Source organism: Lampetra fluviatilis, chromosome 41 (genome assembly GCF_964198595.1).
Source record: "Lampetra fluviatilis chromosome 41, kcLamFluv1.1, whole genome shotgun sequence".
Classification (NCBI taxonomy): domain Eukaryota; kingdom Metazoa; phylum Chordata; class Hyperoartia; order Petromyzontiformes; family Petromyzontidae; genus Lampetra; species Lampetra fluviatilis.
Genome location: NC_136315.1, coordinates 1,767,953 through 1,779,347, shown reverse-complemented (window position 1 = coordinate 1,779,347; position 11,395 = coordinate 1,767,953). Strand labels below are relative to the sequence as shown.

At 52.9% G+C, this 11,395-nt stretch overlaps 1 protein-coding gene across 2 annotated transcripts in view; it reads left to right on the top strand.

The window, feature by feature from the left end:
• Positions 1–250: 250 nt before the first annotated feature.
• Positions 251–11,395, top strand: part of LOC144946427 (substance-P receptor-like) — an 80,921-nt gene continuing 69,776 nt past the window's right edge. The window contains exons 1-2 of one of the 2 annotated variants that reach the window (XM_078875263.1): positions 251–598; positions 959–1,562. In XM_078875263.1, coding sequence (XP_078731389.1) covers positions 1,126–1,562 — 437 coding nt within the window. In that variant the 5' untranslated portion in view covers positions 251–598; positions 959–1,125. Of the gene's footprint in view, positions 1,563–11,395 lie in introns of both variants that reach the window. The other variant, XM_078875262.1, reaches the window with a different exon arrangement.

Sequence of the window (11,395 nt, the reverse complement as noted above, 5' to 3'; positions counted from 1 at the left end):
TGTGGTGACGAATGCGCTCGCGTGCCTAGGGTGGGTGGGGGGGACGCGGTGGAGACGAACCGGAGACCCAAGTGGGAGCGGGTGGGGTGGTTTATGGAAAGAGTGGGCGAGCTGCGGGGGTGGAGGTGGTGGTGAGAGGGAGAGCGAGAGAGAGGGGTACGCGTCCTACCGCTGCTGTACTGCTGGTGGTGATGGTGGTCTGTGTGGACGTGGGGCGGGCGGGGGGGTGGGAGGAGGCGGGGCGCTGTAGAGAATAAAGCGCGAGTCTCCTCTCGCCGCTCGCTCCGTGCGTGAGTCGACGCGTGCTTGCAGCCAACGCACTCGCTACATGAGATCGAGAGAGACATCGCGCCGAGAACTCATCTCTCCCCCCCCCATCATCATCATCCCTCCTGTGCCGAGTCAGCTCCTGCCGTGTCCCGTGCAAGTCCTGGGGCATCTCGAGGGCCGGGATTGTGTGCGCGCGCGTGTGCTCGCTCCCAGCACTTGCCGCAGCATTCTGTGAAGGCTAGACGGGGGATCTTTGCCTCTGTGTGTGGACGTTAGTGGCCGTGTGGACACTGCACCCGCGTGGCAAGACGCTCGCAACCTTTTCAAGGTAAAACAAACAAACAAAATCACAAAGAGCAGAGAGTTAAAGAGCTGTTTTGATTTTACTCCGGAGCGTTTTGCGTGCGTTTGTCGCTGTGGGCAGCGCAGTGCCAGGGCAATGATTTAGATCTTCGACACACACAGAGAGAGAGAGGGAATTCTGCTCCATTTGGCGGAGGAAGAGAAAAGGAGCTGTCACGAGGTTGTGTGTCCCACGCTGCATGAATTCGAATAGGGCTGTGAAAAGGGGCTTGGACACCCATCATAGATGTTTGTTAACGGCATCGCCCGAGGAAGAACATAGGGCAATTCAAAACTTTACCACTATCACGGCCTCTGCCGTTCGTCGCGCATTTGCTCTGAACAGAAAAAAAGACTCCGCAGCCGTGTCGAGGAAGATGGCAACCGACGGGTCGCGTACGCTGCTGCAGCTGTCGCCGATTTAACGACGGAGAACGCCAGCGTCGTCGTCTCTCCGCTCGGCCGTCGAAGATCTGCCGTGACCTCGGGTCAACCCCCCAAAATCCATGCGGCATGACCTCCCAACATCACTACAGCACGGCAACGCCGAGCCCGTACGCGAACCAGTTTCCCCACTTGGCGGCCAACGGCTCCACCATGGACGATGACATCTCGAACGAAACGGACAATCAGTTCGAGCAGGCGGGCTGGCAGGTGGCCGCCTGGTCGCTGGCCTACACGGCCGAGGTGGTGGTGGCCGTACTGGGCAACCTCGTGGTCATCTGGATCATCCTGGCGCACAAGCAGATGCGCACGGTGACCAATTACTTCCTGGTCAATCTGGCCTTCTCGGACGCGTCCACGGCCGCCTTCAACACCCTCATCAACTTCACGTACGCCATCAACAATGAGTGGTACTACGGGGCCGCCTACTGCCGCTTCCAAAACTTTTTCCCGCTGGCCGCGATGTTCGCCAGCATCTACTCGATGACAGCCATTGCCGGCGACAGGTAAGACTGAACGCCGACACCAACACACACGCGCACGCGCACACGTGTGATGGGGAGCGGTGGTGTAGTCGCGGTGAGCGCGCTACGCTACGTGCCCGGCCATCCGAGCATCGATTTCCGATGACGGTTAACACCTGTGACGATTCTCGTGAACCGGTCCTTGGCCCACCACGAGGTCGACTCAGCCTCAGATGATGCACCTAGTACGGTGCCGTCAACATCGCGGACCTGCGTGTTGCTGGCCACCCACACCCCCTCGTGTGCCGTGCCGGTAGCCTTCATCGGTGCTACTCGCTAACAGCACTTGCCCCAGCAGTCTGTGAAGGCTATACGGGGTGGGGGGGGGGGTCTTTGTACTCAACGAACCTCAGCCACCAACGCCGCGGGGCACTGACCAGCATGGTGAAGTATGGTCAACATTCCTCTTGCCCCCCACTCTCCCCATCCTCACGACCGACACGGCGTGGAGAGGAGGCCTCACATCGACGTGGGTTGTAGCGGTGTGGGGCATGACGCAGTGGCGTAGTGGTCGGTGCACTGCACCACGACACCCGTTGAAGTGACTTGGGATCCCCAGTTTTGTGGTGAATTATGGCCAAGGGGCGACAACACATCATGGGGAGGCTCGCATCCAGCGGTGGATCGACAAGAGGCACTGTTGATGTGACGCCTAATTCCGTGACACATCCTCTGCAGTGCCCTGACCACTGCGCCACTTGCCCTATCATCATCATCATTATTATTCCAGGACAGTTGTCATCGTTCAGTTCTGCGGTTCAAACTTGCGGCTTTTGTAAATCTGTTCGCTCCGCCCATTTTAAGGGGTAACCAATGCACGGTTCTGATTGTCGTTCGGATTGATGTTTGCACGTTTCGCTTTCTCAAGCTTCTTCATCTTCTACTTCGCGAACCGGCTCAAGCTGAAATTAGTAAAGCTCACTCAGCCGCTGAAATGCAATTCCTGCAGAAGAAGAAAAAAAAGCGAAGGAGCTCCCAGCACGTGGAGCGAAACGTCGGACATCGCGCCGAACAACACGCGGTACAACCAGAAAACAAAACCAGAAACACACATCGGAGGAGATTCGGCGTCAGGGACAAGCCGCGTGGCTTTCCTCTCGTCGCGATGCACTCAGTGCCACGGGGAGGCCGCGCAGCGAGGTGGCGCGATCTGTTGAAGGCGCATTTCTGCAGGGTACCTCAAACGGCAATTCTCCACACTCCTCCTCCTCCGTGAACAACGATTGTTCTACGCAGTGCCGGATTAAGCTCGTGCGGGGCCTGTAGCATATGATGTTATAAAGGGGCCCTAAATAAAAATTAATAAAGCATAAATATAAAAAACAAATGTTTAACTTGCATAGCGAATTAATTGTATTTTTTTATTTGATATACAGCCAGATAATACGACAAATCGTTAACCTTAAATACCCAGTCGTTCATAAAAGTTGAAAGGCGGTATAGTACTATAGTTGTAGAGCAAGTGCAGAATCACTGAACCGGACTTGATAGCTTGAAAGCATTGAGCGCGGGGCCCTTGAAAGTGCGGGGCCCGTAGCATTTGTAGCTACTTGTGCCTGTAGAATAATCCGGCACCCACCCCCCTCCCCATTTAGATGCACGTAAAACATATAAAGGCGCAGCCCTGCAATTTCTTGGAATGGCCTCCACTAGACGGAGCTCTTTCATTATAGAAAGCCCCCCCACCAAGAGGGTATGTCGGCCTACTCTTCAGTGCTGGCCAGACGCCTTGGACGAGGTCTGAGTACCCACACTTCACCCCACCACACGCCACCTGTCCGTCGACTGCGAAGCACCAATGTGTACTGCTGGGTGGACAAAGGCGATCGTTGGGTGGGGGCGGGGAGGGATTTTAGAAAATTGCTTCCACTGCCGCGCCGGGAGATCGAACGGGCGACCACGGAATGAGCAAGTCCGTTTGCGCTAACCGTCACACTGCGACAGTAATCCGCACGTGCATAAAAGGACATCCACACGAAAGAAACAAAACACACACACACACATCTACGAGGCTATCGGCATTCCATGCCAGTTTTGACCGCTTGTGGGTCTCACCAGCAGATCAGATGTGGGCAGATAGGAGTTGGTGCGCGCGTGCGTGCAAGCTACATTGTTTGGCGTGCGTGTCGGTGCTGTTTGTTTGTCTCCGTTTTAACGAGCGCCCCGAATCAGCGGATGGGGGAGCACGCAAAATTCCCAGTGACTCGCGCTGCTGCATCAACCGGCCTCGTGGCTCAGCGGTGAGAGCTCACGGGGGTTGGCAGCCTTGCGGGTTCGGAGCCGCACGCGGCTTTTTAAAATGTCTCCTTCGCTTCGTTCCTTCGCTTCGTTCCTTCGCTTCTCAGTCCGCTCGTCCTGGCGAGGGTCGCAGCGGCAGCGTGTTGAGTCGTGGCGGTCCAGATCTCGCTTTCCCTGGCGACAGACTCCAGCTCTACATTACTATATACTACTACACTACACTATACACTACTATACACAGACTCCCCCAGGCGTTCCCAGGCCAGCCGAGCGACATCGTCCTGCCGACAGCAGCAGCGTGTCCTGCGCCGGCCCTGGGGTCTTGTTAATTACCATGGTCTCGTATTTATACGCATTGCGGCTCTTTAAATATTGAAGTTTTTTTTTTTACCAAAATCGCAACCAACAAAAAAGCCTCGACTTGTTATTTTGGATGCCGAGCAATGAACTGGTGGCTCTCAAGCAGAAGATTGGCGAGTGCTACGATACGGTTGGGGAGTGAACTCAGCTCATCGTCACTCCGAGGTTGATACAAAAAAAATAAACGAGTGCCACATTCTGGGGAAGTCAACAGTGGTTGTCCCATGGATAGACTCGTGCCTGCCATAGCAATGTGGACTTTCTTCCACTCGCTCAGGACTATAAACGGGAGATGAGCACAGCCTGAATGACTCAACATAATCGTCAATAGGCGACGTTTCGGGTAATGGCCCTTCTTCATAGCACATGCACCCTTTTATTTGCGACGAAGGGACGTTGCCCGAAACGTCGCCTATTATTATAGCAGTTTTGCGTCCAAGGCCACACAGCGTTATTGACAAATGCGTTGAGTTGTCTTCTGTTAATTGTGCTTGTGCATCACTGCCAACGTAAAAAGCAGCAGCAGCAGCATCGCCAGCGACTTGGTTTGATTCCTGCAGGAGATCATTCTCTGACTTGCCACTGCATTGGACGATCTTGCTGAGGACAGCGGATACCCGAGCCAGCCCAGTCAAGTCCGTCTGTGGGGGGAGGGGGGAAACAAAGAGCTTCATAACTCATCGGATTCCTCCAGTCTAAATAAACATTGATTCTCGCCGTGTCTCTGCGAGGGTGGGTAAGCTGCCCGCCACCAGTATACCACCAAGGACTGTATCTGCAGGCGCAGCAATACCCATTGGTGCGGTCCAGTGCACCGTTTGTAGTAAACGTGGTCTGCTGATCAATGTGCCTGCTAAGTGGCACTTAATACGCGTCGCGATATTATTGAGCAGATTGAACTAAATGACGTGAAATGTGTTCGGCTTATGCAATACCCTCGCGCGCACAGCACCTGAATGTATGAGCTTTGGTGCAGTGGGGAGCGGTGGTGCAGCGGTTAGCGCTACACTGCTCTACGAACCTGGCGACCCGGGTTCGATTCCCGCTCACGGCCAACACCGGTGACGATTATCTGAACCGGTCCTGGGCCACGCCTAGGTCGACTCAGCCTCAAATGAGTACCTGGTGCGACGTGTAGTAAATATCGCCACGAGGGAGACAAAGGCGGCCGGGCGTGGTGTTGGCCACCCACACAGCGCCTGCCTCCATAAGCGTTCGCTAACAGCACTTTCCCCAGCAGCCTGTGAAGGCTCTATGGGGGATCTTTGTCTGCAGTATTTGCTGTAGTGATTAGCGTGCCGTGCTGTGAAATCCGCCAATCAAGAGTTCGATTGCCGGCAACGGACAACCTCAGCGGCGAGTGTCGCCTGAAGCCACCCGAAGCAATGTCTCCCTCCGTGCAAGTGGACGTTGTGGAAAAGTATGGGGCCGTCCATAAATGACGTCACGCACCTGGGGGGGGGGGGTTAGACATTTGTGACGATGTGTGACGAGGGGGGGGGGGGTTGAGTGAGAAATGTGATGTCAAGTAAAAATACGCAACTTTAAATAAATATAGACAACACGTTCTACTTGATTAAATATACTTTTTAATACATGTTTTCTCCTACAACATCAGAGTGCAGCGCCACATTAATTACGCACTACAATGACAATAGCTTAAAGCGATTTGAAGCATGTTTTATTTGGGGGGGGGGGGGAGCTTTATGACGTCATATTTGAGGGGGGTCTGACTTTTTGTGACGCCGTGTGACGACGGGGGGTGGTCAAAAATCGTCCAAAATCGCGTGATGTCATTTATGGACGGCCCCTATGGTCAAACTCTCCCCGCGAGCGACAACAGAGAACGCATGACCGATAGTCCCATCGCGTGACCGCTACAATTCCACCGCGATCACCAGGAGCTGTTCCACTGCTGGATGAAAGTCTCCCCCCCCCCCCCCCCCACAATTAAGACACATTATTGGCGAACGCGTGATTGATAACGGGCCGTAACTTATCGGCACGTAGGTTTACGAAGCTCTCGCTAGCCTGCACACACGGCCCAGAGGAGGAGATGGGGGGAGATGAGCTGGAGATGCCATGGGGGGAGATGAGGGTGCGGGCACCCGTCATCAGGTGTGCAAAGCAGACCGCGATTCAATAGCCACAGAGCCCTACCGCATCATGCGTGACTGGAATAAAACATGGTAGTCATTCTCTAGCCACCAATGGATGAAGGCTCCCATCAAGTCGTTACCATCTCTATATAACCCCCCTCCTCCTCCTCCCCCCTATAGCCTAAACAGACAGCTGGGCAAGTGCTGTTAACAGAGTAGATGTGAAGGCCGGAACGGTACGCGAAGGGGTAGGGTGGTCAACAGAGCCGTCCCTAGGGTACGGCGAATCGGAACGATCGTCACGGCGTCAGATGTAATGCTCCCGGTTTAGTTTGAAAGTTTGAAGGCGTCGGTGGCCAACACCACGGCCGGCCGGCCGTCTTTGCCTCCCCAGTGCCGATGTTTATACAGCGCAGCAGCTACTCGATTTAAGGCTGAGTCGACTTACGGGAGGCTTCAGGAACGGTTCAGATAATCGTCACCGATGTCGAACTCGGCTCGCCGGGACCGTAGCGGAGTGCGCTAACCGCTGTTACGTTGTACGTAACAATCCGCATCGTGTACCTCCACGCGAATTTGAAATATGTAATGTACTTTTATAGTTAACACTGCAGTAGGTATCTCATGGACATATGAATGTGGAATTTCCATCTTTACATCAACGAGAAATGCACTACCCCCCATGAGAATGTGAGCGTTTGAACTCTCTCATGGCCCGGCAGAGTTCTGCATTTGCAATCGCACCGTTGTGTGTCAATCCACTGCTGGATGAGGGCCTCCCCACGCCGTGCTGGTCGTGGGGCGGGGGGGGGTGGTGATTTTATTTTGACCATAGCTGACGTACGCCGGTCAGTGGCGGGTTTTAGTGAAAGCGGGTGGGAGCATAGAAGACGTGGGATCACAGAAGCATAGTGCAGTACAACAATTGCTTTTTGCTGCACTGCCACCCTCTGCTGATCACCGGGCGCCCACAGCATCCTACGTAGGGCATGTTTCATGTGTGCTGGGGTCACTCATCCAAGCGCTATCCAGGCTGAAAGCCCGCTTAGCTTCTGGGTGGTGTGATTTGCTCACAGGTATTGGATAAAGGAATGGGTTAACCACATGCAAACCACGCTGAGGGTTCAACGTGCGTAAGGTTTACGGGCATAATGAATCGGAAGATATAATTGATGTCAATGCAGTCTAACCCAATTGAATAACGAACATCATCAATATGTTAAATTAATTTGTATGCAGTGTACGCTTCATGCCTCTCATATGTGTATAGTACATACAGTATGAATGTGTAAATACTCATCAGCAGCAGCCATGGCCAATCTACTGCTGGGTGATGGCCTCGCCAAAAGCAGCCGCCCCATCCCATAATAGCGAAATGAAAAGAAATCCACCGAGTAGACTGGCACACGGGTTGATTGAATTGCTCCAACTCATCACTTGACGTTCTCTCGCGTTCAGTCCCTTGGATGATGCCACAGACAAAGCCTCCCACCGCTCAACACGATTTATGTAACTAGAGTCAGAGCAGTCCCTAGGGGAGGGCGAAACGGGCAGAACGCCCCGGGCCCTGCACTTTGGGGGGGGGGCGCTTCGACGCCATGGTGTCAGATGCAATACTTCCGGTTTATGCATGTACCGTGTGTATGTTGAACTTCTTTCGCACCGTACGTAGCCAACCGTGCTAATTGAAGGTGGGTAGGGCATAACAACTAAGCACAAAAAGCAGTTGAAGAAGATATGTGGTCTTCAATCGAGGCAATTTTAAACGTGCACAGTTGGAGCGGCTTCCTAATATCGGCTCGAGCGGGCGATGTCGTGACCGTCGTTGTTTGATGGCTCGCCAAAAGCCGGCGGACGTCCCTGACGATAAGATCACGCTGCCCGCACCGAATTGGCTGCTTGCCTAAAAGGAGTGATTGCCCCAAGCACAGCCAGACGATGATATGTGCTGCATTCTGCACAGGCTGCTTGAACGATTGCTCCGCTGTAGTCACCCCGGAGGCAAAACGGGCCCTTATGCAGTTGCGCCACCCCGCCACCCCCCCAAAGATGAATCGTCTCCAGTTCCAGGTGAGACGCTGGAGGAAGCGCTTCGGTCGAGCGGTGTTCTTCGTCGCAAGGCCCGCGGGCCACTAGCGGACCCTTGTTAACCTCCGTCATCGTCATCATCGTCATCATCGTATCATCGTATCATCGTCGTCGTCATCATCATCGTCGTCATCGTATCATCGTCATCATCATCGTCGTGCTGTCAAACCCCACAGTGGCTTCACGTGGTGCGGCGGCACTCACACTCACGATGTCTCATCGGCAAAAGTCCCCCCCCCCTTCTCTGAAAATTAGTGAAGTGTTAAGAAAAATTGCTAACTCGTGTTTGAGGTGATTTACGGCGTTTCGCATTCGCTATTACCAAACAAGCCAAGATCAACCCACTGCGGGATGACATTAACGCACAGAGGAGTTGTAAAAATAACTCAAGGAAGCATTGATAATTCGATTTCACTTTACTGGACACGTCTAAAACTCTTGCTGTTATTCATCTCGGAACAAAAATCTACTCTGAAAAAGGGTGGTTTTCCAAAACGTCAGCCTACCACTATATATTCAGATATGAGGCAGTGTGAATTATTAGCGCGGCTGCACATCACTGCCAACACAGCGGGTTACAATCGCTTGTCAATACACTGCTGGATTAAAGCCTCCCCACGCCGCGTTCCTGATGGGTACTGTTTGACCATACTTCACCGCTCTGGTCAGTGCAGACTGGCGGAGGAAGGTAGGATGGGGGGGGCATGACATGTTCCAATATCACTCGCCACTGATGTATGCTAGCCGTGGTCGGGAATCAAACTCAGGTCTCTGGGTTGACAGCTGCAGCTCGGGGCATTACCCCAAACCACTGAATCACCGCATGACACCCAGTCCCTTCATACTTCACCTGACGCCCAACGTACAGACACTTGATCACGGGAAGGTAGAGTCGCTTCTCCTCCTGTGTGAAACGCCGAACGGTGTGCGCGTGGAATTCCCACCACTGGCCCACATCTGCCAGTGCTTGTTTGAGCAGACTGCGGCGTTTGTCACTCGGAGGCGATGGGCAGCAGAAGCAGCAAGACGTGTTCGCTATCCACGCACATGCACGCCCATGGCAAATCAGCACGCGCGTTAAGAGTGGCGTGGGGAGCGGTGGCGCAGTGGCTAGCGCACTGTGCTCGCGAAGCCGACCAACCGAGTTTCGATTTCCGTTCACGATCAATAACAATGGCGGATATAATTGAAGCGGTACTGGGCCTCCCATAGGTCGAAGCGGCCCATGAATGAATACCAGGGGGCGTGCGGTGTTTATAAAACATCAGCACTGGGGAGACAAAGGTGGCCCGGCGTGGTGCTGGACACCCACAACCTCGTGTGCCGTGCCGGCCCCTACTAGGGGCCACCGCGTGACGAACCAGGCACGCCAAGTTCCACTCCCGGCCACGGCGAGCGTCACTGGCGACTGATATCTGAACCGTTCGTGGGCAAATCTGCTTTGACGATCCAACACCCACTGGGCAGTGTGGTGAAGTATGGTTCAAACAACTTCCATGACGACCGACACGGCGTGGTAAAGCAGTCGTTCGGCAATCGATTGACGCACGGCGATACATTTTGTTAATTAAGTATATACTTACTCTTCTTGGTTCTTTCGGTAAAGTCACGTAGAATGGAAATAATAAAATAAAATAATAAAAATAAAACATAATAAAATAAATAATTAGTTAGAATTATTTTATTATGTTTTATTTGTATTTTTATTATTTTATTATTTCCATTCTACGTGACTTTACCGAAAGAACCAAGAAGATGAATCCCTGCAGTCACGAAAGCTTTAAATCGAAATATATACTTACTGTTATGCACAACGGATGTACGTCACGTCGCATTTCCCCAGCAGTCTACGATGCTGAATACCTCAACGATACAAGTGAAAGGTGCAAGCCCTGCACAGTTGCTTTGCTCGAGCCACTGCTGGTGGAAGGGCCCTGCAAGAGGGGGCCCTGAGTCGACGGGAAGGCCTCTGGGGGGTGTTTTGGGCTCCTCTTCGACGCACGCGTGCGGGACAACACGGGTGGCCGGCGGGTGTGGAATCAATCAACTGCGCGACTTAATTCCAATTGCTGTGCAGTCTGGTCTGCTGCATCTGAACACTTTATTTGGATTTAAAAAAAGAGGAGGTGGGGGGACGGGGAATGCAGCGACGGTAGAGAGCCAGGCTCCCGCTATCAGTTTCGCTGTCTGTGGCAATCAGCGCCGGGCACCTCTGGACAGTATTTAAATAAGTGCAGCCCGATCGATGGGAGCGCAGCGAGAGAGAGGTTATTAACACGTTCCACGTGGCGGAGGCGACGCATTGATATTCCGTGGGCAACCGCGGAGCGCTCGCCCATAATGCCCGCCGAGTCAGGAGTGGAATGTATATTGCGCCTGATCAGAGTTTAAAAAAAAGTGTCCGCCCATCAATATTGAACGAGGTCCCATTGAGTTTTACATGTACCACCCTTACCAATAACATCTGGTCATCCATCAAGATTTATTTAATTATCCATGACGCTGCTGATGAGACCCAGAAGGTCGAAACCGTTGATGTAAAATAAGAATAGGTTATGAAAGAGGTGTTAAGATGTAGAAACATCAAATAGATACCTTTTTCAAAAGCATCAAGTCTGCCTGTATTATCAGAGCTTGTTTGTTTGCATACGTGTGGTTGATGCAGACTTGATGACTTGCAGAATGTATCTATTTGATGTTTTAACTTTTGTTTTTATACTGGCGAAAAGGTGCCATGAACACATTTATGCTTGATAATATTTGGTCTGGACATCCCAAAGGCCGATGGACAAGTTTGTATTTGCATTTCGAGGCGGAGACTGGTGGCGCAGCCTGGGCATTGTGTTGTATAGCAACCGGCGGGAATTCCTCAGGATGGCAACATCAGTGTGGAGCGGTGGTGCAGTGGTTAGCGCACTGCATTCTCTAAAACCCAGCAACCTGGCAGTTAGATTCCCACTCACGGCTAAAATCAGTGGGCGAGTGACATTTAAACCGTTCCTACTGGGTCCCCCCCCCCGCCCCCCCCCG